This window comes from Rutidosis leptorrhynchoides, chromosome 1, assembly GCF_046630445.1.
Source record: "Rutidosis leptorrhynchoides isolate AG116_Rl617_1_P2 chromosome 1, CSIRO_AGI_Rlap_v1, whole genome shotgun sequence".
NCBI classification, from domain to species: Eukaryota; Viridiplantae; Streptophyta; class Magnoliopsida; order Asterales; family Asteraceae; genus Rutidosis; species Rutidosis leptorrhynchoides.
This window is the reverse complement of record NC_092333.1, coordinates 158,266,325-158,293,946: the sequence shown is the minus strand read 5'-3', so window position 1 is coordinate 158,293,946 and position 27,622 is coordinate 158,266,325. Positions and strand designations below refer to the sequence as shown.

At 33.5% G+C, this 27,622-nt stretch overlaps 1 protein-coding gene across 1 annotated transcript; it reads left to right on the top strand.

The window, feature by feature from the left end:
- The first annotated feature begins 18,763 nt into the window (after positions 1–18,763).
- Positions 18,764–20,554, top strand: LOC139890565 (uncharacterized mitochondrial protein AtMg00810-like). The gene is made up of 3 exons (XM_071873448.1): positions 18,764–18,997; positions 19,682–20,207; positions 20,343–20,554. Exons 1-3 carry the CDS (start codon positions 18,764–18,766, stop codon positions 20,552–20,554), a joined length of 972 nt encoding a protein of 323 aa, XP_071729549.1.
- The last annotated feature ends 7,068 nt before the right edge of the window (positions 20,555–27,622 follow it).

The window sequence follows — 27,622 nt, the reverse complement described above, 5'->3', positions numbered from 1 at the left end:
ACCGTTCATATGTTTCGAAGAAAAAACGTTGAATGTTCGAGGTTATGCCTATGTAGCTATGGAAAACCAATTAGTCCGACTATCTTATGAGTGGGCTAAAGCAGGTCACTGAGAATTCTATCTCACATGTAAGTATGTACAGTTTTTATTTTATTTTATTGCTTTTAACCTTTTGATAATAAACGCTAAATCGTTCGCTATAAAGTATTAAATTGGTATTCAATAAAATTAGGTATGCGTAACCGAAATTATTGATATTATACAAAAATTTATTACATCACTGCGAAATTTACCGTTTATTCTTAAGGTATAAATATCTTTAATCAATCAACCCAAAATATTTCAAAAATTCGTCATGAGTTAAACTAGGTTATGAAACCGAAATTACTTTACCAAAAAGAGGGGCGTATATTTTTGATAATATTTGATTGATTAAAGTGGGATAAAAGACCAAAAAGATTTTTAATTTTATTTTTTTACCATGTTTTTAAATTAATATATAAATATTAAATTAATATTATAAATCTTTTTAAATCAAAATATTTAATTTTTTAAATATTTTTAAAAATTAATATTTTCAATATAAGTTTGTAAAATTAATGTATAAAAATATTAATAATATTTATATGAATTTTTAATTTTATGCATTTTAAATTCAAGTTTGGTGTGAATTTAAAAACAAAAATTTACTTTATTTCATTGAGTTAAAAAAATAATTTCTAAAATTCATCGTAAGTTAAAGACTAGGTCGTTGAATCGAAATTGCTTTACCCGAGGGTGGAACGAGAAATTTTATTATCATTATTTTTAATCTTATTGATCTAAAGTATGCCAAAAAAAAAAAAAAAAAAACCAAACGCCAATATGTTTGGAAACTTTGGTAAAATTTAATCATGTTTCTACGCTAATCACCCTCAATAATTTAAATTGTTACTGATTTCTTGCAAATGAGGGCATTGCAAGATCTTAAGTGTGGGAAGGGGTTAAATTCTTTCGGATTTTTAAAATTTTAAATTTAAACACTTGGTTACCATTAAAAATACTACTAAAGCAGTAGTTGTATTAGAATCTAGTGCTCTCTGATAATAAAGAACAGCCCTAGTCTTATATACTGACTACCCAATTATAGTAAAAATTTTCAAAATTTTCAATTAAATGAATTTAAAATCATGTTTATACATATTTATGAACGATAAAACTAGGTGTTAACACCGAAATTATTGTTACCTTGGAAAGGACATAAATTAAGAAACAAACCAAAATGTTAGAATTCATTTAAAATTTAATAGAGGACAATAAAAAGGCAAATAAAAGAAAATAAAAAGCCAAGTGTGAGAAAAATTTACCAAGTTATTTTGAACATATATCACATATTTCTGTAACAAATAATTGAAGATACTTTTGCTTTGGACTAATTTAATCAGTTTTACCCGATTTACTGTAAGAAAAGATGGATCCACACGATGAATCAACTCTATCATTAAAAGGAAGTAAAGTCTTCCGAAAAGGAAACGCGCTTCTTGCTTTAGGTCATGAAGTTGTCGTCCAGACCAGCTGTAGGTTGACGAAAAATCTAGAAAAGCCATCTCTAAAATCAGCAGGAAATCCACGGACCTCAGCATCAAACAGGGTTGCCATGTGGTCAGACTTATCCTAATCATGAGAGGATCTGTCTCGTAAAATGGGGAGGGCGCCGTGCAAATTAGCTTGATAAGACTAATGAATCAGACCCCCAGAAAGGATAATCTCCTTAAAGATTAAAAATCAGCTTTTAAGCCTGATATTACTCAATCCTTGAGATTGACCTTAAAGATTGAGAATTACAAACTCATGGAATTCGATGATATCTAAACTCGAGCTTGAACGAGAAAATATTTTGATCAAAATTACAAACCGATTTGTTTTCTGAAAACCCATTTTCAATGCGTTCATTACCATTGAACGTAAAATCCTAGGAATTCACCTGGAATTCATTAGGTCACCTGAACCAATTCGGGTGTCAACCGTAAGAACGGTGGTTTCATAGCATGGTCAAAGACAGGACCTTGTGCCAGACCGAAAAATTATAAGGGTGAGCTTTACTATTGCTCCTACCAAGGATAGTAATTGCATCTGACACATTATAGACCATAATTAAAAGCATGTCAGGGGACATTGCCTTAACAGTTGCTTGTTCAACGCTTTCCTTTACAACCGGACAGTAGTTTATCGAAAGGTAATATACGGAGCAAGTATAATGGACGTGTTGCTTTTCTAATACAAGGTTAGCAAGTGGGTGACACAAAACCACAAGTTTTGAGCTAAAATTTTCAAATCTGAAACCCACAAAACCCACAAAAATAATTTGCAAACACCGGTGAAGGGTTATTCCAGAAAACTTATCTAGGGTAAAAGCTAGATTAAATTTTCAAAAGATCAAATGTTTTCATAAAGATCCAATTTCCTTAAAGATCTAAATTTTTATAGTCATGTGGGACTGTAAACCACATCGTTACTATCATTGTTTATACCGCCGTATAGAAATCACTGATGTACAAAGTGTGAAGAATAAATAAGTGATTCTAGTATTTTTATTTCAAGACTATATTGCTTGAGGACAAGCAACGCTCAAGTGTGGGAATATATGATAATGCTAAAAACGAACAGATATTTCATAGCATTATCCCTCAAGAAAGACAAGCTTTTAGTTGCAATTGTTCTATTTACAAGTGATATTCATTTAAATAATAAAAGGTGAAGACAAAAGACAGATTCGACAAATTGAAGAAGCAAATGACCAAAAAGCTCAAAAGTACAAAGTACAATTAAAGTGGTTCAAATTATTGATGAGAAACGTCTTCAAAATTACAAGAGTACAAGAAGCGAAACGCAAAATACAAGATATTAAATTGTACGCAAGGACGTTCGAAAATCCAGAACCGGGACCAAAGTCAACTCTCAACGCTCGACGCAACGGACTAAAAATTACAAGTCAACTATGCACAAGAATAAAATATAATATTTAAATAATTATATAAATTATTTACATATTATATATTATAATAAAAACCGTCGGCAAGCTAGGAGCCAAACTCTTGTGAGCTGGAAAAAGGGGCCATGCGATCGCATGGCCTGAAAGGCAAAAATCCATGCGATCGCATGGCAGTAGGTAACAGGCCACACCCCTATAAATTCGCAGTTTGGTGACCGATTATATCCATCCATCTCTCTATCTATCATACGTAAATATATATATATATATATATATATATATATATATATATATATATATATATATATATATATATATATATATTATATTTTAATTTTAATTTTAATTTTAAATTCTAATAATAAGGGTATGTTAGCGAATGTTGTAAGGGTGTAAGTCGAAATTCTGTCCGTGTAACGCTACACTATTTTTAATCACTGTAAGTTATGGTTAATGTTATTTTTAAATTAATGTCTCGTAGCTAAGTTATTATTATGCTTATTTAAGACGAAGTAATCGTGATGTTGGGCTAGAAATATTAAAATTGGGTAATTGGGCTTTGTACCATAATTGGGGTTTGGATAAAAGAACGACACTTGCGAAAATTAGACTATGGGCTATTAATGGGCTTTATATTAACTAAATGATACCTCGTTAATTTAATATATAGACTTATAATTTGACGTATTTATATATAACCACATACGCTTGACTGGGCATGGTGAGCGGGATATCTATAAATACCAATAATTGTTCATTTTACCGGACACGGAACTGGATTAATAGTTAATAGACTTGTTGAAACAGGGGTGGATTACATTCAAGGGTAATTGGTGTAATTGTTAACAAAGTAGTAAAACCTTGGTTTACACGCAGTCGATAACCTGGTGTATTCGTTAAACAAAGTATTAAGACCTTGTTACAATTCGAATCCCCAATTAGTTGGAATATTTGACTTCGGGAATAAGACTAATTTGACGAAGACTTTCGCACTTTGTGATTATGACTGATGGACTATTATGGACAAATCTGTATGGACATATCGAATAATCCAGGACAAATGACAATTAACCCATGGTAATAAAACTAAAATCAACACGTCAAACATCATGATTACGGAAGTTTAAATAAGCATAATTTATATATTTCATATTTAATTGCACTTTTAATTATCGCACTTTTATTTATTGTCATTACATTTAATTGCACTTTTAATTATCGTACTCTTTAATTGTCGTACTTTTTATTTATCGCATTTTTATTTATCGCAATTTCATTATCGTTATTTACTTTACGCTTTAAATTAAGTTATATTTATTTTAATTATTTTACATTAGGTTTTAACTGCGACTAAAGTTTTAAAATCGACAAACCGGTCATTAAACAGTAAAAACCCCCTTTTTATAATAATAATACTACTTATATATATTTTTGTATTTTTACAAATATAGTTTTTAAAAATATAGCGTTAAGCTTGTTTAAAAGATCACTGTGGAACGAACCGGACTTACTAAAAACTACACTACTGTACGATTAGGTACACTGCCTATAAGTGTTGTAGCAAGGTTTAGGTATATCCATTCTATAAATAAATAAATATCTTGTGTAAAATTGTATCGTATTTAATAGTATTTCGTAGTAAAAATATAACTATTTTATACACCACCTCGCACACATCACCACCACAAACCGATGATAAAAAACCAAATTTTGAAGATATGATGTCGAAGCTAGTTGAATCTCAAACTCAATTTTTCACATCTCAGAAACAAACCAATGAACGAAATGCTCAAACATTTAGAAATCAACAAGCTTCGATTCAAAATTTGGAACAAGAAATGAGCAACCTAGCAAGGTTGATAGGTGAAAAAAAATCGGGAAGTCTACCTAGCGATACAAATGCTAACCCCCAGAATGAAACAGCTAAAGCCATTACCACAAGAAGTGGTATTACACTTAAACCACCTGAAATGCCTGTAATTTCTGATGACGCTATTCCTACTCCACAAGAACCACAACCTGATCAAGATAAGGAAACAGAACTGGTAGTTGAAAAGGTTAATGAAGATAACACAGTTAAGGCTAAACCTTATGTTAAACCATACCAACCACCACTTCCTTACCAGAGTAAAATGAGAAAAGAGAGACTTGAAGCCGAGAAATCCAAATTCTTGGATATGTTTAAACAAATAAATATCAATCTTCCTTTCATTAATGTAATTTCAGGAATGCCTAGATATGCTAAATTCTTGAAAGATCTAATCACAAATAGAAAGAAAATGGAAGAACTCTCAGCTGTTACTATGAATGCTAATTGTTCTGCAGTGCTGTTGAATAAGATACCAGAAAAATTATCTGATCCAGGAAGTTTCACAATTCCATGTTTTCTGGGTAGTCTTAGTTCAATAGAACCATTGGCAGACTTAGGTGCTAGTATAAATTTAATGTCGTATTCACTATACGCTAAATTAGACCTTGGAGAATTGAAACCAACACGAATAAGCATACAACTAGCCGATCGATCAGTAAAATATCCTAGAGGGATAATGGAAAACATGCTAGTTAAAGTTGGTACTTAGTATATCCAGTAGATTTTGTTATTCTGGACATGGAAGAAGATTCTCGAGTTCCTCTCATATTAGGAAGACCATTCTTAAACATGGCTAAAGCAATAATAGACGTGTTTGATAAGAACCTGACCCTAAGTATAGAGGACGAGAGTGTTACCTTTTCAGTTGATAGAGCCATGCAACAACCGCAATCTACAGATGATACATGTTATTATATTCAAACTATAGATTCACATGCAGAATTGTTAGAAGAATTTCCAGAATTACAAGGAACAGGAGAATGTTCTTTAGGAGAAGGAACTGAACCAATTGATGAAGCTAAAATGTTAGCCGCACTCATGGCTAATGGATATGAACCAACAACAGAAGAAATTCAAATGCTAAAAGAAGAAGACAGATATCGATATAAATCATCGATAGAAGTACCATCTAAATTAGAGTTAAAGCCACTTCCAAACCATTTGGAATATGCTTATTTACATGGTGAATCTGAATTACCTGTAATAATATCATCTTCTCTTACGGAAAATGAAAAATCTCAACTCATTTTTGTGCTAAAAGCTCATAAACCAGCTATTGCATGGAAGATTCATGATATTAAAGGCATAAGTCCTTCGTATTGCACACATAAAATCCTTATGGAAGAAGGTCATAAAACGTATGTGCAACGCCAACAAAGACTAAATCCTAATATGCAAGATGTTGTTAAAAAAGAAATTATTAAACTGCTTGATACAGGTTTAATTTATCCAATCTCTGATAGTCCATGGGTAAGCCCAGTTCAATGCGTACCTAAGAAGGGTGGCATGACTGTCATCACAAATGAAAAAAAGAGCTTATTCCTACTAGGACTATAACAGGATGGCGTGTTTGTATTTATTATAGAAAATTAAATGACGCCACCAGAAAAGATCACTTTCCCTTACCTTTTATTGATCAAATGTTGAAAAGATTAGCCGAAAATAGTTACTATTGTTTTCTTGATGGTTTTTCCAGATATTTTCAAATTCCAATAGCACCAGAGGATCAAGAGAAAACCACATTCACGTGCCCTTATGGTACTTTTGCTTACAAACGCATGCCATTTAGACTTTGCAACGCCCCTGCGACCTTTCAAAGGTGCATAATGGCAATTTTTCATGACATGATAGAAGAATGCATGGAAGTTTTTATTGATGACTTTTCAGTCTTCGGTGATACTTTTGAAACATGTCTAGTAAATCTTGAACGAATGCTTATTAGATGCGAACAATCAAATCTAGTACTGAATTGGGAGAAATGCCATTTCATGGTTAAAGAACGCATCGTTCTTGGACATAAAATTTCAAAGGAAGGAATTGAAGTGGATAGAGCTAAAGTAGATGTAATTGCTAAATTTCCACATCCCACCAATATTAGAGGAGTTAGGAGTTTTCTAGGGTATGCCGGTTTTTACCGACATTTCATAAAAGATTTTTCTAAAATTGCCACTCCTATGAATAAACTCCTAGAAAAGGATGCTCCATTCATCTTTTCAGATGAATGCATCAAATCTTTTAATATTCTTAAAGAAAAACTCACTAATGCGCCGATCATGATAACTCCAAATTGGAATCTACCGTTTGAACTTATGTGCGATGCAAGTGATTTTGCAATGGGAGCCGTTTTAGGACAAAGGATTGAAAAACGATTTCAACCTATTTATTATGCTAGTAAGACATTATAAGGAGCACAAACGAATTACACAATTACTGAAAAAGAACTCCTTGCTATCGTCTTTGCTTTTGACAAATTTCGTTCATATCTCGTTCTAGCTAAAACGGTGGTCTATACCGACCATTCTGCTCTTAGATACCTATTTTCGAAACAAGATGCCAAACCAAGATTAATCCGTTGGATCTTACTCTTACAAGAATTCGATATTGAAATCCGAGATAAAAAGGGAGCAGAAAATCTCGCAGCTGATCATCTTTCTCGTCTTGAAAATCCTGAATTAGAAGTTCTAAATGAATCGGCCATACAAGATAACTTTCCTGATGAATATCTATTGAAGATAGATTATAATGAAATTCCATGGTTTGCAGACTATGCAAACTACTTAGTATGTGGATTCCTTGAAAAAGGATTATCGTACCAAAAACGAAAGAAATTCTTTAGTGATATAAAACACTATTTCTGAGAAGATCCACATTTGTTTAAAAGTTGTCCCGATGGAATAATACGCCGATGTGTATTCGGGGATGAAGCCAGTCAAAACTTTAAACCATTGTCACACAGGACCAACAGGAGGGCATTATGGGCCTCAACTTACAGCAAGAAAAGTTTACAATGCTGGATTCTATTGGCCTACAAATTTCAAAGACGCACACCTTCTTTGCAAATCCTGTGATGCTTGTCAAAGGGCCGGAAAAATTAGTCAACGTGATGAAATGCCACAAAATGTCATTCAAGTATGTGAAGTATTTGACGTTTGGGGTATTGACTTTATGGGTCCATTTCCAAAATCTCATAATAATCTCTACATTCTCGTTGCCATTAATTATGTATCTAAATGGGCGGAAGCACAAGCTCTTCTGACTAACGATGCACGAGTTGTTGTCAACTTTTTAAAACATCTTTTTGCTAGGTTTGGAACACTGAAAGCTTTAATAAGTGATCGGGGTACTCATTTTTCTAACAATCAACTTGAGAAAGTTCTCAAAAGATATGGAGTAACTCATAAAATCTCAACCGCTTATCATCCACAAACAAGTGGACAAGTTGAAAATACCAACCGATCTTTAAAACGTATTCTAGAGAAAACCGTAGGATCAAATCCAAAGGAATGGTCCATGAAATTGGAGGATGCACTCTGGGCTTTTAGAACAGCCTACAAAACTCCAATTGGAACCACACCTTTTAAACTCGTTTACGGAAAAGCATGTCATCTTCCAGTAGAAATTGAGCACAAAGCATTTTGGGCTTTGAAGACATGTAATCTTGATTTACATGAAGCTGGACGACTACGGTTAAGTCAATTAAACGAATTAGAAGAATTAAGACATGAAGCATATGAAAATTCGTTAATCTATAAAGAAAGAACGAAGAAATGGCATGATAAAAGAATCAGAAGTTCAAAAGAATTCAAAGAAGGAGACAGAGTTCTTCTTATTAATTCACGATTCAAGCTATTTCCTGGAAAATTGAAATCAAGATGGTCTGGACCATTCATAGTTAAAAGAGTTTTCCCGTACGGAACAGTAGAATTAATAAATTCAAATGGGATTGAATTTAAAGTTAATGGTCAAGAGTTAAACATTACATAGATAATCTAATGGAAGTTGAAGATGAAGTTAACAATTTCGACGCCACAGCTAACTAAGTGTGGGAAGGTTCGAATATTTTTAGGGTAATATGTATTTCTGTTAGAGTTAGATATTCTGTTTTCATGTAGTTTTCGAGAATGGAATCCGAATGGCCTTTACCTAGCAGACCCTAAAGAACTAGTCTTCTCCCCCCATTCTGAATTTTTATTTTTTTTAGGTTTTATGAGATGAAGAATTCCTTTGATCTGAACCATGGTCTAATGCTACACGCTATGATTACTAAACGTAATAATGACACACTTTCGAGTGAATTGGTATCATTCATAAGAGGCAAAATGGACGGAGTAAGAAAAGAACTCAGAAAAGATCATCATAAGATACATTTTGTTAAAGGAAAATCAAAATCCGCAACAAAAAGAAGAGTACGACACCTTGAAAGATGTTATAAATGCGGAAAATGGTCACATGAAGGTAAATGTTCAAATAATCAAACATATTCAAATACCGAATTTGTTACTCTATGCAGAGAAGGACCGTTCATATGTTTAGAAGAAAAGATATTGAAGAATCGAGGTTATGCTTACGTAGCTATGGAGAACCAAATCACACGACTCTCCTATGAGTCAGCTAAAGCAGGTCTCTGAGAATTCTTTCTCACAGGTAAGTATGTACATTTTTTATTTTTATTTTTATTGCTTTTAACCTTTTGATAATAAACGCTGAATCGTTCGCTATAAAGTATTAAATTGGTATTCAATAAAATTAAGTATGCGTAACCGAAATTATTGATATCATACAAAAATTTATTACATCACTGCGAAATTTACCGTTTATTCTTAAGGTATAAATATCTTTAATCAATCAAACCAAAATATTTCAGAAATTCGTCATGAGTAAAACTAGGTAATATAGCCAAAATTACTTTACCGAAAAGAGGGGCGTATATTTTTGATAATATTTGATTGATTAAAGTGGTATAAAAGACCAAAAAGATTTTTAATTTTTAATTTTTACCATGTTTTTAAAATTAATATATAAATATTAAATTAATATTGTAAACTTTTTAAAATAAATATATTTAAGTTTGTAAATATTTGAAAAATTAATATTTTTAATATAAGTTTGTATGTATAAAAACAAAAATATAATATGAATTTGTTGTGAATTTTTAATAATATTAATATGAATTTTTAATTTTATGCATTTTAAATTTAAGTTTGGTGTGAATTTAAAAACAAAAATTTACTTTATTTCATTAAGTTAAAAATGTGATTTTTAAAATTCGTCGTGAGTTGAAAACTAGGTCGTTGAACCGAAATTGATCTACCCAAGGGAGGGACGAGAACTTTTATTATCATTATTTTTAATCTTATTGAATTAAAGTATGCCAAAAACATTTAAAAAACCCAAAAATCTTTACTTTTAAAACGACGCTTAAAAAGTAACAAATTTTAAAACTTTGTCGAGGAACGGACTAGGACAACGATCCGAAACGCCCTCATCCTAAAAAAGAAACAAAATTTTAAATTTTAATTAATTATTTGTTTTAAAAGTGTAAGGTTTTTCTAAAAAAAAAAAAAAAAAAAAAAAAAAAAAAAAAAAACCCGGACCCCATGCGATCGCATGGGGTTTACACTTCAAATCTATGCAATCGCATGGAGAGAGAAATCTAGCCAGAAACAAATAGACAGACGAGTTCTGTCTTCAACACAAACCACACACACAAACACATAATAAAATACTTCCAAAATCACCCCTAAAATCGCCATTTTTCACCAAATTCAACCAAATTTCGTCCTACAATCCGCTCTAATCATGCCTAGGTTCGGATTTTTTAGCAAGAAGAAAAATACCGATACTGATGGTGCATCATCATCATCTAGACAACCTGCTCCAGAACCTGAACCAGAAATGCAATATGAACCGGAGCAACAACAGGAACAACAACAACAACCTGATCAACACGTACCATATTATGATCCGCAACAAGAATATATTAATGCCTAGGTAATATTTCCGATTCATCCAATAGTAGCACACCCGATGATTCATGAAGAACAGTTGCATCCCAATTTGAGATTTGATTGAAGTTGGAGAGATTACCCGATGTACCAAAGTAACAAATTTAAACTGGTAACGAAAAATGTAGAAGTGCCGAGGGTAATTGATTGGGAGCCTTTGGAAAGGCTCCACCTAGTTAACTCAGTTAGACTGCATCTAATCCAAAGGTATGTCAACTCTACTTTTCCCGATTGGGAATGTTTATTCACCATTCGTAAGCCTGTATATAAGGAATGGTGTATTGAGCTTATGAGTACTATTTCACTTAATGCAGATGTAGATAGGTTAGATGATAGAAGTTTTCTTAGATTTATACTTGGCCGTAGGATGTACAGGATGTCCATGCTGGACATGGCCAGGGCTTTACAGATTTACACTCCTGGTGAATTACTACTACCCAATTGTACAAATTTGATTTATCATGGGGAGCGGGTAGATAGGAATTTTGACGCAAACGCCGTCTGGAGGCGTATGTCAGATTATAATTTTTTTTCGCTCGGAGGAAGACACTCCTATTTAGATATTAACAAAGCAGAGCTACGTATTATACATAGATTTTTAGCTAATTCGATTACACAAAGAGGTAAAAATAAGGAAAAAAATGACCTTACACGACTTATTTTACCTTAAGTGTATTCGAAACACTAGAAGCTTTGTTAATATCCCCTACTGTGTTGGTTTTTATCTATCCAAAGTGGTAGCAGGAATACAGGACGGGGGAATAATAGGAGGAGGTATTTTTGTTACTCTCATTGGAGAGTATTTGGGTGTAGATAGGGATCAAGGGGGTCCACTTATGGTATGTATGGAACATGATGATACTTTAGGATTGAAGGTCTATCAGGGTGCTAAGGTATTAAAGAGCAGACGCAACCAGGAAGTACCATATGATGGTAATCATCCACAGGTAGAGAGAGGTTCAGATGAGGAAATGGAGGAAGCGGATGACATTAGGGATGTCATTAGGGAGGCTATGACTGACGTCTACCAGCATATAGATGAGGTAGAAATGACAAACCAGGATAGACATAGTCGGTACGAGCAGTGGCAAGCCCAGAATGAGTACGAGCATTCTAGGCAACGACAGCATGATAGATGGCACTATCATCAACATCAGATCATGAGCCAGCTATCACCTCAGGATCACTACGTACCGACACGACCTGCTTACTATCCTCCACACCAGCCCGATATGCGACCACCATTTACTCTCTACGACCCTAACCAGGCCTATCAGTACACCTATAACCATCCGTGGAACCCGCTCGACGACATGAACTGGAACCCCTATCCAGATTGATATAGTTCCCGTTGGTAATTTCTATGATTTTTATGTTTTTATTATTTTTATTTATTTATGTTTAAACATATTATATTGTGATACTTTTATGTAAGTTTTAACATTTTTTTATTATATTGTACTAATATTTCATATTTGATTTGAAAGTGGGATGTTAAGTCTCATTTCAAATTATCATGCATGTTTATATTTGTATTGTATGTATTTTATTTCATGTACACAACAGGGTAAAACAGCGCATTTTCAAAGACTGGCATTAAGTTCAGCAAAAGCTACTAATTTTGACGACAAAACGAAAAACAAATGTGATGTAACAACAAGACGGAATGAACAAATGATGTACACCATTTATCATTCAACAAACAAAAGCCAATATGTTTGGAAACTTTGGTAAAATTTAATCATTTTTCTACGCTAATCACCCTCAATAATTTAAATTGTTACTGAATTCTTGCAAATGAGGGCATTGCAAGATCTTAAGTGTGGGAAGGGGTTAAATTCTTTCGGATTTTTAAGATTTTAAACTTATACACTTGGTTACCATTAAAAATACTAGTAACGCAGTAGTTGTATTAGAATCTAGTGCTCTCTGATAATAAAGAACATCCCTATTCTTATATACTGACTACCCAATTCTAGTAAAATTTTTCAAATAAATGAATTCAAAATCATGTTTATACATATTTATGAACGATAAAACTAGGCGTTAACACCGAAATTATTGTTACCTCGGAAAGGACATAAATTGAGAAACAACCCAAAATGTTAGAATTCATTTAAAATGGAATAGAGGAAAATAAAAAGGCAAAGAAAGGAAAATAAAAGTCAAGTGTGGGAAAAATTACCAAGTTATTTAGAACATATATCACATATTTTTGTACAAATAATTGAAGATACTTTTGTTTTGGACAAAATTAACTGTTTTACCCGATAAATTGTAATATATTTGAAAGAAAGATGGATCTACACGATGAATCAATTCCATCATTTAATGGAAGTAAAGTCTTCCAAAAAAGAAACGCGCTTCTTGATTTAGGTCAGGAAGTTGTCGTCCAGACCAGCTGTAGGTTGACGAAAAATCTAGAAAAGTCATCTCGAAAATCAGCTGGAAATCCACGGAACTCAGCATCAAACAGGGTCGCCAAGTGGTCAGACTTATCCTAACCATGAGAGGACCTGTCTCGTAAAATGGGGAGGGCACCGTGCAAATTAGCTTGATAAGACTAATGAATAAGATCACCAGAAAGGATAATCTCCTTAAAGATCAAAAATCAGCTTTTAAGCCTGATATTACACAATCCTTGAGATTGACCTTAAAGATTGAGAATTACAAACTCATGGAATTCAATGATATCTAAACTCGAGCTTGAACGAGAAAATATTTTGATCAAAAATAAAACCGATTTGTTTTCTGAAAACCTATTTTCAATGCGTTCATTACCATTGAACGTAAAATCCTGAGAATTCATCAGAATTCATTAGGTCACCTGAACTAAATCGGGTGTCAACCGTAAGAACGGTGGTTGCATAGCATGGTCGAAGATAGGACCTTGTGCCAGACCAAAAAACTATAGGGTGAGCTTTACTATTGCTCCTACAAAGGATAGTAATTGCATCCGACACGATATAGACCATAATTAAAAGCATGTCAGGGGACATTGCCTTAACAGTTGCTTATTCAACGCTTTCCTTTACAACCGGACGGTAGTTTACCGAAAGGTAATATACGGAGCAAGTATACTGGACGTGTTGCTTTCCTAATACAAGGTTAGCAAGTGGGTGACACAAAACCGCAAGGTTTGAGCTAAAATTTTCAAATCTGAAACCCACCAAACCCACAAAAATAATTTGCAAACACTGGTGAAGGGTTATTCCGGAAAATTTATCTAGGGTAAAAGCTTGATTGAATTTTCAAAAGATCAAATATTTTCATAAAGATCCAATTTCCTTAAGGATCTAAATTTTCATAGTCATGTGGGACTGTAAACCACATCGCTACTACCATTGTTCATACCGACGTATTAAAAATCACTGATGTACAAAGTGTGAAGAATAAAGAAGTGATTCTAGTATTTTTATTTCAAGACTATATTGCTTGAGGACAAGCAACGCTCAAGTGTGGGAATATTTGATAATGCTAAAAACGAACATATATTTCATAGCATTATCCCTCAAGAAAGACAAGCTTTTAGTTGCAATTGTTCTATTTACAAGTGATATTCGTTTAAATAATAAAAGGTGAAGACAAAAGACAGATTCGACGAATTGAAGATGCAAACGACCAAAAAGCTAAAAAGTACAAAGTAGAATCAAAGTGGTTCAAATTATTGATGAGAAACGTCTCAAAATTACAAGAGTACAAGACGCAAAACGCAAAGTACAAGATATTAAATTGTACGCAAGGACGTTCGAAAATCCGGAACCGGGACCAGAGTCAACTCTCAATGATCGACGCAACGGACTAAAAATTACAAGTCAACTATGCATATAAATATAATATAATATATAAATAATTCTTAAAATTATTTATATATTATATATATTTAATTAAACCGTCGGCAAGAAGAAAACAACCAAATGTGAGCTGTCCCAGCTGGCCATGCGATCGCATGGCCAGGAAGAAGGAATTTCATGCGGTCGCATGACCCAAAATGTCAGGCCACATCTATAAATTTCGCAGTTTTTGGCCGAATAAAACACATCTTTTTATCTTCTCTATCTATCAACGTATTATATATATATATATATATATATATATATATATATATATATATATATATATATATATATATATATATATATATATATATATATATATATATATATTATAATTTTAATTTTAATTTTAATTTTAATTTTAATAATAATAAGGGTATGTTAGCGAATGTTGTAAGGGTGTAAGTCAAAATTCTGTCCGTGTAACACTACGCTATTATTATCCATTGTAAGTTATGTTCAACCTTTTTAAATTAATGTCTCGTTGCTAAGTTATTATTATGCTTATTTAAGCCGAAGTAATCATGATGTTGGGCTAAATATTTAAGATGGGGTAATTGGGCTTTGTACCATAATTGGGGTTTGGACAAAAGAACGACACTTGTGGAAATTAGACTATGGGCTATTAATGGGCTTTATATTTGTTTAATTAAATGATAGTTTGTTAATTTAATATAAAGATTTACAATTGAACGTACCTATAAATAACCACATACACTCGATCGGACACGATGGGCGGGATATTTATAAGTACTAATAATCGTTCATTTAACCGGACACGGGAATGGATTAATAGTTAATGGACTTATTAAAACAGGGGTAAATTACATACAAGGACACTTGGTGTAATTATAGTTTAAGTCCCCAATTAGTTGGAATATTTGACTTCGGATATAAGGATAATTTGACGAGGACACTCGCACTTTATATTTATGACTGATGGACTGTTGTGGACAAAAACCAGATGGACATATTGAATAATCCAGGACAAAGGACAATTAATCCATGGTAATAAACTAAAATCAACACGTCAAACATCATGATTACGGAAGTTTAAATAAGCATAATTCCTTTATTTAATATTTAATTGCACTTTTAATTATCGCACTTTAATTTATTGTCATTTTAATAATCGCACTTTTATTATCGCAATTTTATTTATTGTCATTTTATTTATCGCACTTTAATTTATCGCACTTTAATTATTGTCATTTACTTTACGCTTAAAATTAAGTTATTTTTATTTTTAATATTTTACATTAGGTTTTAACTGCGACTTAAGTTTTAAAATCGACAAACCGGTCATTAAACGGTAAAAACCCCCTTTTATAATAATAATACTACTTATTTATATATATATATTTACAAATATAGTTTTAAAAATATAGCGTTAAACTTGGCTAGCTCCCTGTGGAACAAACCGGACTTACTAAAAACTACACTACTGTACGATTAGGTACACTGCCTATAAGTGTTGTAGCAAGGTTTAGGTATATCCACTCTTTAAATAAATAAATAACTTGTATAAAATTGTATCGTATTTAATAGTATTTTGTAGTAAAAATATAACTATTTCGTATACACCTCTACGCACATCACCAATTAATGGGTTTCTTGGGCTATTTTGGGTTCGACAGAAACAGCAACTCAGCAACAAAAATGGACACTTGAAAAGTTGTTATGGGTTGCGAAATAGAAGGCTGAACAGCAGCAAACAAAGTGGCAATTTTAGGGACTGTTATGGTGTCGAATAACACAACAAAAACAGAAACAAACGTATTCACTTCCTGGGCTGTTTTGGACGACGAATGCAGCAGCAAAATAGAAAAAAAACGCAGCAACAATTGTCAAAACCTGGAGTTGTTTGATCACGATTACAGCAGCAGAAAAAAATAGGAACCAGTTGTCGATTTAAAGGGCTGTTTGTGGGGCTGAATGTGTCGACTGAAGAGGCTGCAGGAGGGCGGAAACACAGCAGGCAGAAGTGGCGATTGCAGGAGGGTTTTGAGGATTATTGGTCAACTAACAGAAGATGGTTTTAGGGGTTTATTTGGTCAACTAAATTGGAAGGAAGGCGGCAGATAATTAGTCGACTAGATCAAGGGGTTAGTGGTGAATTGATGGAAAACTCGATCCCTTTTATAGTTGTTTTAGTTTCCTAATCCCACTAGGATAGCTTGATGATCAAGAACAAATAATTAGGATTTCACTAGGATTAAATTACTTAGTGATCAAGTTTAGTCTTTTTTTTTTTATAGTCTAGCCGTATTTTTTTTATACATGTAGTATATTTATTTATATTTTTTTACGGCACATATGTATTCATTATATATATATATATATATATATATATATATATATATATATATATATATATATATATATATATATATATATATATATATATATACTATTAATATTACTAATATTAGGATTACATTTTATTTAAATATTAGACCCTAACTTTTATAAATTTACATTTATTTCTATTTAGCTTTTATATATTCCTATTTGTTTGAATCTTATAAATATTGTCACATTTTAATTTATGACATATTATTTATATTATTTATTTAGTATTAGTATTAGGGTTATGGTTTAATATTCAATATTTAATGGGATTGGGGTTTAGTAGTTAATAGGTAGGGTTAGGTTTAGGGTTTTATATAATATTAGGGTTGTAACAATACATACGATCATTTAATGAAAGCATAAATTTTTTAGTTCATTTGTCAAAATAGATAACAACCCTAAATCGATTACACAGAGGAATAGATGAAAAACCCCAAAGGCATTTTGGTCAATTCAGATGGGAAAAAGTGTGGGTTGTTATATGTGTCTACAAGGTTGCTAGAGATAATAAGAAATCTATTAACTGCTATATATAGTAATTACCAAAAATGGGAGAATGGAAAAGACTCTAGGGATTGGTGATTCTCAAAATGGATTGTATATTCTTGATGCTTGTTCTGATATGGGTAATTTAGCCTCTTGTTCTTCTATCAATGTGTGTTCTTTGTCCAAACATGTGTGGCACGGCAAGATGGGGCACCCTGATGAGCCAGTTAAGAACATTTTAAATGAAAAACTGGATTTTGAAAATGATAGTATTATGTCTTGTGATGTTTATCATGAGGTAAAGCAAACTAGAGAACCATTTCCTTTAAGTGATCATAAAACTATAATTGTTGGTGACCGAGTTCACTTGGATTTATGGGGTCCATATAGGGTTCAAATTTGTTCTTACTATTTTTGATGATTTTTCAAGGGCTAATTGAGTATATTTGCTTAAGTCAAAAGGTCTAGTTGGTGAATACATTGTTGTTTTTTGATAATGTTTAAAAATTAAATTAATAAAACTATTAAAATATTCAGGAGTGATAATGGTACAGAATTTGTTAATAAAACCTAGAAAGTTTTTTCTTTGAAAATAGTATTGCACCAAACCTCTTGTGCTTATACACCAGAATAAAATGGTGTGGTTGAAAGAAAACACAGTCATTTGTTAAATGTGGCTAGGTTACTTTTGTTTCAAGGGGAAGTTCCCCTCAATATGTGGTCTGAATATGCTCTAACTGCTACATACTTTATTAACAGGACTCCTTCCTCTGTGGGGTTTGGTAAATATCCTTATGAGATGATTTATGGTTTTGCTCCATCTTTATAAAACCTAAGGGTGTTTGGTTGTGTATGCTTTGCTGCTAAACTAAATAATTATGATAAATTCAGTTTAAGAGCTGATAACTGTGTTTTTATTGGATATTCAAATTCTCAGAAAGCTTATAAACTTTTTTCCCTAGAGTTAAAAAATGTTATCTTCTCAAGAGATGTCAAATTTTATGAAAATAATTTTACTTTTAAAATGGTTTTAAAATCCAATGATCATCAGACTGAACATCTTGATATAAATCATTTAAACTTTTTTGAGTTTTCAAAAACTTCTAATTAGTCACAAGAGTCCAACGATGAAAGCAAAGCCAGGGAACCTAATGATGGTACCGTTGTCCTTGATGATAATAGTTCTAGTAAGGAGACTAATTTGAATATGAACCTTTAGTTCTTGATAACCATCATTCTGAAGATGAGGCTTTGCGTTTCCACTAGTCCTGTTGCGTCAAGTGATGATAGAGCAACTTTAGGTTCTCACATTAGCATGCAATATGCATCTGTTGATGAAAATAAATCTGAGGATATTAATGTTAATACATCTCATGTGGCTGAAGTCAGAATATCAACTAGACAGTCTGTTTTACTTATGCAAGATGCATCTGTGGATGAAAATAAATCCGAGGATACTACTATTAATACATCTCAGGTGACTGAAGTCAGAATATCAACTAGACAATCTGTTTTACTTAAAAAAAACTAATGACTTTGTTATTAATAATAAGGTCGACTATGCTATTAAAAGATTTTTAAGCTATTCAATATCGAGTCCTGAGAATTTTGCTTTCACTAGCCAGCTTAATAAAACTGTTGAGCCCAGAAATTATTTTGAAGCGTGTAAAGATCCAAATTGGGTTGATGCAATGAGAAATGAAGGATCTTAATAGAAGTCATACTTGGATTATAACTGATTTACCTGCTAATAGAGAACCTGTAGGAAACAAGTGGGTTTATAGAATTAAGTATAAGTCTTCAGGTGAGATTGAAAGGTACAAGCCTAGGTTAGTAACTAAATGTTATAGTCAAACTGAAGGTGTTGACTATGATGAAACCTTCTCACCAGTGGTCAAAATGACCACTGTTAGATGTATTATTACACTTGTTGTTACTTATGGTTGGATATTATAGCAGTTAGATATCAAAATTGCTTTTTTGTATGGTGTTCATGATGAGGAAATCTATATGACTCTTCCTCGAGGATATTTTGATATAAATGAAACAAAAGTGTGTAAATTAGTCAAATCTATATATGGTCTTAAACTAACATGCACCAAGGAAATGGAATGAAAAATTATCTGCTTGTTTACTTGATATTGGCTTTGTTCAATCCAAGTGTGATTACTCTTTGTTTACTTTATGCAAAGATGATGTGTTTCTTGTTCTTTTAGTTTATGTTGATGACATTGTTCTAACCGGAAATTCTAAACAAGATATTGTGTTTGTTAAGTCTGCTTTGAGTGATAAGTTCAAAATAAAAGATTTAGGTGTTCTTAAGTATTTTCTTTGTATAGAAGTAATCAATACCAATGATGGAATTTGTTTATCTCAAAGGAAATATTGCTTAGAACTATTAAATGAATTTGGTTTATTGTCTTCTACGCATGTGTCTAGTCTCATTGAGGCTAATGTAAACTCTTATAAAGCTTCTGATGGTGAATCTATTCTTAGTAATATTTGTGTTAATCAAAGTCTTGTTGGAAAATTAATTGACGTAACTGTAACTAGGCTTAATATAAGCTTTGGTGTTCATGTGTTAAGTCAATATATGCATTCTCCCACTGTTTCTCATTTGAAGCTAGCTTTTAGGGTTTTGAGGTACTTAAAGGACTCCCAAGGTAAGGGAATTTTGTTCTCTAAAGGTATGCATCTTATCTTAACTATTTATGTGGATTCTGATTGGGGTAAGAATTTGTTAGCCAGGAAATATGTAAAAGGGTTCTGTATATATTTAGGACCTTGTTTGATTAACTGGAAAAGTAAAAAATAACCCACAGTGTCTAAGTCTTCTGCTGAAGTAGAATATAGAGCTACGGCTTATGTAGCTTGTAAATTACTTTGGCTAATAAATTTGCATGCTGAGTTAAAAGTAGATAGTTTACTCCCTGTGAATATGTACCGTGATAATGTTCCTGCAATGCAAATTGCAGTTAACCCAGTGCATCATGAAAGAAGTAAACATTTTGAAATTGATTGGCATATTGTGTGAGAAAAAGTAAATAGTGGTGTTTTAAACACTGTAAAATTTGATTCTTCTTTTAACATTGCTAATGTGTTTACTAAAGACTTTCCTCCAAGCAGCATGAGTATTTTTGCAAAGAATTAAAACTAATGGATATGTTCACAAGTTAAGATTGTGGGGGTGTGATAAAATATATATTTGTTATTTTATCAGTCTTACCTTCTTTCTTTTTTTAACTTAGTTTGTTTGTATTGATAGTGAATGACTAGCTTTCGTAAAAGGTTTTTATGAAGAAAGAACTAGCTGTGAAAGAATATGGAAGTTGTTAGTGTTGAAGTGAAAAAGATGGAAGGTCAGTGTTCTATTTTGAGTCAAAAGTCTAAGCCTTGTTTGGCTCACGAAATTCAATGGGATTTCAGTGATATTGGAATTGAATTTAGACATGTGTCATGTCTAAATTCAATTCAATTTTGTCGGAGTTCCATTAGATTCCGTGAATCAAACGGGGCCTAAAAGAATAAACACCAAGGACTATTTTGTTTTTTTCCTGAATAGTGTGTATATAAGCTAAGCAGATGGGAAATTAGGGTTCATATCATTCATACACACACACATACAATATGCTGATTCTCTCTTCATAAAATTTTCTCATCTTCAAAAAGTTCATTATATTTTGTATTCTCAGATTATATTATGTAATCTGATTGATATTCTGTTCTTATATTTAGATTACACTTTGTAATCTAATCGTTTTGTAATTTGGTAGAAGTTTGAAATCTTTTGATTTTCTGAATAATAAAGTGATCTTGTAGATTTGATTTATATATTTCTTCAGTATTCATATCGAACGCATCCACCCTTCTAAAGTTCGAGTCGTCTCCCATTTTGAGATGTATTTTGCTAGTTACCCCTTAGCGTTAACGTCTTTAAAAATGTATTTATGCAAACAACGTATCACAATGGCTAGTATTCATTGATCAATGTATTTTGTTGAGACCCTTGAAGATTATACCAATAACTGGCCTGAAACTTATGTTTTTTGTCAATAGAGCCGCCATTCCGCTTAAATACCCTGAATCAATTGCATGGAAAAAAGTTCGTGGCAATCATGGCTACGCTTTTTCAACGGTTGATGCCAGTATATTAGATCAATGTAAACAAGATATATTTCCACAATGCAGCTACGTGGAACATATTTTAGTGATGGGTTTCATGAGCAGCAACTAGAATCTTACTTCTAAACTAGTGGCGTCTCCACTAGTTGGTACTCATTTTAGCATTACCTGGACGCTATCAAAAATCTTTCACAATATGAGATTTTCTAGTACATCCAATCGTGGATGCCAGATACCAGGATCCCAGACAAGATGATCTCAAAAATGGACCTTGACTTTCCTTTAGAAGTTGCCAACGCTTGCAACAACATTCAAGAATTAGAATAGAAAAGCTAGAAAAGATCAATTACGCCGAATATGCTACTGTAAATGATATTCTAAATCTCAAATTATAAAATCATTTGATTATCTTCTTATGTCATTACGTTTGTGTTACTTTCTTTTTACTGTACAAAGCATTGACTGGTTACATCTTTTAGAACGATATACTTCAAAACTAGTTTCTGTTAGATGGATATCATTTATGCATTTATATATTGGATTATTTAGCCCGTGTTCTATAAGGGGCCGTTAGCTTATCTAGCCCACTAGGTTTAATATTTGCTCAGTCCTATTTATATGTATGTAATCTGCAGCTATAATCATTCAGAATAATATTACGCACTTTACTTCATTTTAACATGGTATCAGACGCTAGTGTGATTTTGAGACCTAGCCACATCCACATACCCCGTCAAATCATCTAAAAACCCTATGCAATTCAATCTACACACGGCGGTTGCAATCAATCTATACATCACCGCCTCTGTTCTAAAAAAATCCCCATTGTAACTATCTACCACCAATTCACGTTGCACACATCATGATGTCATATGCACCTGATTAAAGTTCCCTTTTCTATTTTTATTACTATTTTATTATTTTTACTTATTTAGTGGCTATATTCGTATTCATCTTTTCCTACAAATTGATGAAAAACAATTACATGGCAGTTGAAAAAAAAAAAACACTTTGCGTTCGTTTGCACTTGACGGCCGCACCCCTTTTTATTATCTTTTGTGTACTTAATTTTCTTTTCTATTTATTTTATTAAATAATAATAATCGGCGTGGGGATGAGCCGCCTAGCGTGACTAGGTTCTAAACCCCGAAAAAGAGGAATATGAAAAAAAAAAAAAAAAAAACTCTCTTGTTTTGCAGCGTTGAAGAAGATTGTATCGGTGATAAAAGTTCAAAGCCCAAGCCCTGCTCAATCCTTAAGCGAGCAAGCCACGACGTAAAAAAAAAAAAACGTTACGGAAAAGGAAACGCAGTCAAGCAACGCAACTAATCAGCGATATCAATCAATTCGATACAACAAATTAGAGAGACAATTGTGTTTTTATTTATTATTTTTATTTTCTATTGTTTTCTTCCCAGTCCGAGCTTTCGCGATTTCGCCGTTCGGACTGCGGGGGAGTGTTAGAGGAATTAGGTAGGCCCAAGTCCAATTGTAGGCTTGGGTTCATTAGGGTTTTTAGGGTTTATATGTCCTTGTATCCCTATATATATATCGGGCGATAATAAAGTTATACCTACGGGGTTTACACTTTAACATGTTAGAGGAATTAGGTTGGCCCAAATCCAATTGTGGGCTTGAGTCCATTAGGGTTTTTAGGGTTTATATGTCCTTGTATCCCTATATATATATCGGGCGATAATAAAGTTATACCTACGGGGTTTACACTCTAACATGGTGTCAGAAGGGTTTTGATCCTACCCTATCCCACAACAACAGTCGTTATCAAAAATCACCATTAAAAAAAAAAAAAAAAAGTCGTTTGTCGATCTCCAAAAAATCATCAGCCGTTGCCTTCCCCAAATCCAAAATTCTACAAACTACATAGTTATGGGAGATGATAAATTCAACACTCATTTTACTTCATCCAACATATTTTCAAGTAAGTTCCTAAAATACCCTTTATCAAATAAATGTTTAATATTAATATTACTAATAGACTAATAGATTTACATTAGCGATACAAGTTCACTTCCCCTTTTTCTTTCCCTCCCTTATTTTTTACCTGATATTTATCTTCTTCTCACCTTCATTTTCTTTTTCCCTTTATAATCATGAACACTAATTCTTTAATTTCTTCTTTCCCTTTTACTAAATTATGTTGAAATTAAAAACATTAATTCAATTGATCCACTAACATCAGCACAAAATATTGAAAACTTGTTATACTCTGTTGTTCAACACCCCTCTAACGAATCAACAGCAACTAAAAAAGTCATAATCGAAAAACTTACCAACAAGATCTGAACAAAAGCCTATTAAACAAACATTGGTGGATTTTAAGTGATCAAATTTAAATATTTAGTTTCTTTTAATGGGGCTTTAGCCCATCATCATTCACTTTCTGTTATTATATTATTATAGTTATATAGTTATAATAATATAATTGGAAAAAAAAAATCCTAATAATTTATATAATATTAAATCAACCACATCAAGAAGATATATGAAAATCAAAACGTTGTAAGAGAAAAAAATTGTATTGGAAGACATCTAGTAAAAATTATTACAGAAACACATATTTGAGAGATCATATTCCGTGGTTGAAAAATAGTCATAAAATTCAAATTTTAATATGATGACAAATAAATAAAAGATTGAAGTAGTATTTTGTTACTCCTATGCATTTGTATGTAAATGAAAGAGAGAGATAAAAAGAGGGAAAAGAGAATAGAGTGGAAGTGACATAGAAAGTAGTATACGGAGTAAATTTTTATTAATAATAATAATAATTGTTTATTTTAAAGGGTATTTTGAGAACTAAGATAAAAATATGTTGGATGAAGTAAAATGAATGTTGGATTTCACTACCCAAACAAGTATTTGCATCTATTATTGTTTATTTTTATTTTTCTTCTTTCCTTTTCTTTTATCAATTGACATACTCAGACATCATCTAATTTCTTATTGTTTTCTTCTTTCTTGGGTGACGGTTCTATTTCTTTTGTGGAGTATTGATCATACATCATCAATTAGTTTATAATAAATTAATTCTTCATATAAATCCATCTTGATTTGGATCCTTGCAAATTGTGTCAACCGACATAGCATCATATCCTCTTGGAAGCCACAATATATTGTATCTAATAGTTTTATTTTTATTGGTTAATTTTTGCAACTTTTAACAGCCGACATTATCTATCTTGAAGCTGCTACGTCTTTTATTAACTATGGGATACACTCTGGCTCAACTTTCTAGTCTCTCACAAGCCCAACAAAATTTAATAGTCCACTATGAACTAAATCAACATCAGTCATCAGTCCAGAGAGCTACGCAGGCCCAACAACAACAACACGGTATTAGGCCTACAACGTTTTCAGCGGGCCGGCTGCACCTGCTAACAGCCCATTTGTCGGTCCAATACAACATCAGGAGACTTTCATACCGAAGGCATTTAATGCCAACACGCCTCCAGACTACGGTAATTCCGGTTGGACTATGGACACTGGTGCGTCAACTCACCTCACATCTAGCATTAAAAATTTAAGTACTGTTTTTAATCATTGCATTTATCATTCTGTTGCTGTTGGTGACGGGAACCACATCCCCGTTGTCAACACTGGTCATAGCGTGTTGCCTAATGTTAACCGACCCCTACACCTGTCTAATGTTCTCGTTACACCCAACATAGTTAAAAATCTTATTTCCGTTCGTCGTTTTACTCGTGATAATAAAGTTTCCGTTTCATTTGACGAGTTTGGTTTTTCTGTGAAAGACTACTTGAATCATCGTCTGCTCCTCCGATGTGATAGCACCGGAGATCTCTACCACTTCACGAATCCGACACCATCCCCACCTCATAATGCTCCCATCACCACGCCTAGCATTTAGCATCAGCGCCTCGGACATCCAAGCACTGATGTTTTTCGTCGTCTTATTTCTAATAATTCTATCTCATGTAATAATACGAAGTCTCCTGCTCTCTGTCATGCCTGTCAACTTGGCAAGCATGTGAGACTTCCGTTTAGTAGTTCTGTTTCTCATGTTAATTCGTTATTTGATATTGTTCACTCGGATTTATAGACTTCACCTATTCCGAGTCTCAGTGGTTACAAATATTATGTCATTTTCCTAGATCATTACTCGCATTACTTATGGGTTTTTCCATTACGCAATAAATCTGAAGTCTTTAATAAATTTACTCAATTTCGTGCATACATTAAAACTCAATTCAATACTGAAATCAAAGCCTTCCAATGTGATCTTGGCGGTGAATTTGACAACAATCAACTTAAACAATTATTCCAAAACAGCGGTATTCAAATACGCTTTTCTTGCCCGCAAACCTCCCAACAAAATGGGAAATCTGAACGGATGATTCGTACTATCAATAACTTCATACGCACCCTTCTCTTTCAAGCAAACATACCCCCTACTTTCTGGGTTGAGGCCCTTCGCATGGCCACCTATCTACTCAATCTCCTACCCTCATCCGCAATAAATCACGATATCCCCCACACACGCCTCTACAAATATCCACCTAACTACTTCACTCTTCGTGTTGTTGACTCTTCGTGTTTTCGGTTGTCTTTGCTACCCTCACCTCAACAACACTCACAAACTCGCTCCACGCTCCACACCGTGTATCTTCCTCGGTTATCCATCTAATCACCGCGGATACCGATGTCTCGACCTCTCCACTCACAAAATCATTCTCTCATGTCATGTCACCTTCGATGAAACTTCCTTCCCTTATAGCTCCACTACTACCTCCCCACCCCCATCATATGAGTTTCTCGACCCTCTTCCAAATCTATTCTCTCGCACTCTCTCAGATATATCTCCACCTCCTGTCACCACTCCACCCTCATCTGACACTCTTACTCCTCCTACCCCTCCTTCTCCTCCCACTCCAGCACCCTCACCACCCTCACCACCCCCACCACCTCAAAACACGACCTCCCCTCACCCTATGGTTACTCAACACCGCCTTGGTACCACCAAACCTGTTCAACGTCTTAATCTCCACGTTTCCACACTTTCTCCTACACCAAAATCATATTCCAACGCCTTTAACGACCCTAATTGGCATAACACTATGACTGAGGAATATAATGCTTTAATTAAAAACGGTACTTGGACTCTTGTGCCCCGCCCCACGGACACGAACATAGTTCGCTCTATGTGGTTGTTTAAGCACAAGTTTAATGCAGACGGTACACTGAGCAGATATAAGGCTCGACTTATCGCTAACGGTTGAAGCCAACAGGTTGGTATTGATTGTGATGAGACTTTCAGCCCGGTTGTCAAACCAGCCACTATTAGGACCGTACTCAGTCTTGTTGCATCTCGACACTGGCTCATTCATCAGCTAGATGTCAAGAATGCGTTTCTCCACGGTACTCTCTCTGAGACCATCTACATGCATCAGCCCTCTGGTTTCCGTGACCCTACTCGTCCCGATCATGTATGCCTTCTGCAGAAATCTTTATACGGATTGATGCAAGCTCCTCGAGCTTGGTTTCAGCAATTTTTCGAGTATGCTCAGCGCGTTGGATTCCAGCACAGTAGATGTGACACCTCTTTGTTCATCTACAAGCACGGCGCGGACACAACCTATCTGTTATTATATGTGGACGACATCATCTTGACTGCCTCGTGTACAACCTTTCTTCATCGGGTTATCACCTCATTACATCAGGAGTTCTCTAAGACTGATTTTGGCCCGTTAAATTATTTTCTTGGCATTTCTGTCACTCGTACTCCTTCTGGTATGTTTCTCTCGCAGAAGAAGTACGCATCTGAGATCATTGAGCGTGCAGACATGGTTGGTTGTAATTCTAGCCGCACACTGATTGATATTGGCACCAAACTGACCACTTCTGGTCCCCTAGTTAAGGATCCCACTTTATATCGTAGCCTTGCCGGTGCTCTCCAGTATCTCACTTTTTCCAGGCCTGACATCTCTTATGCTGTCCAGCA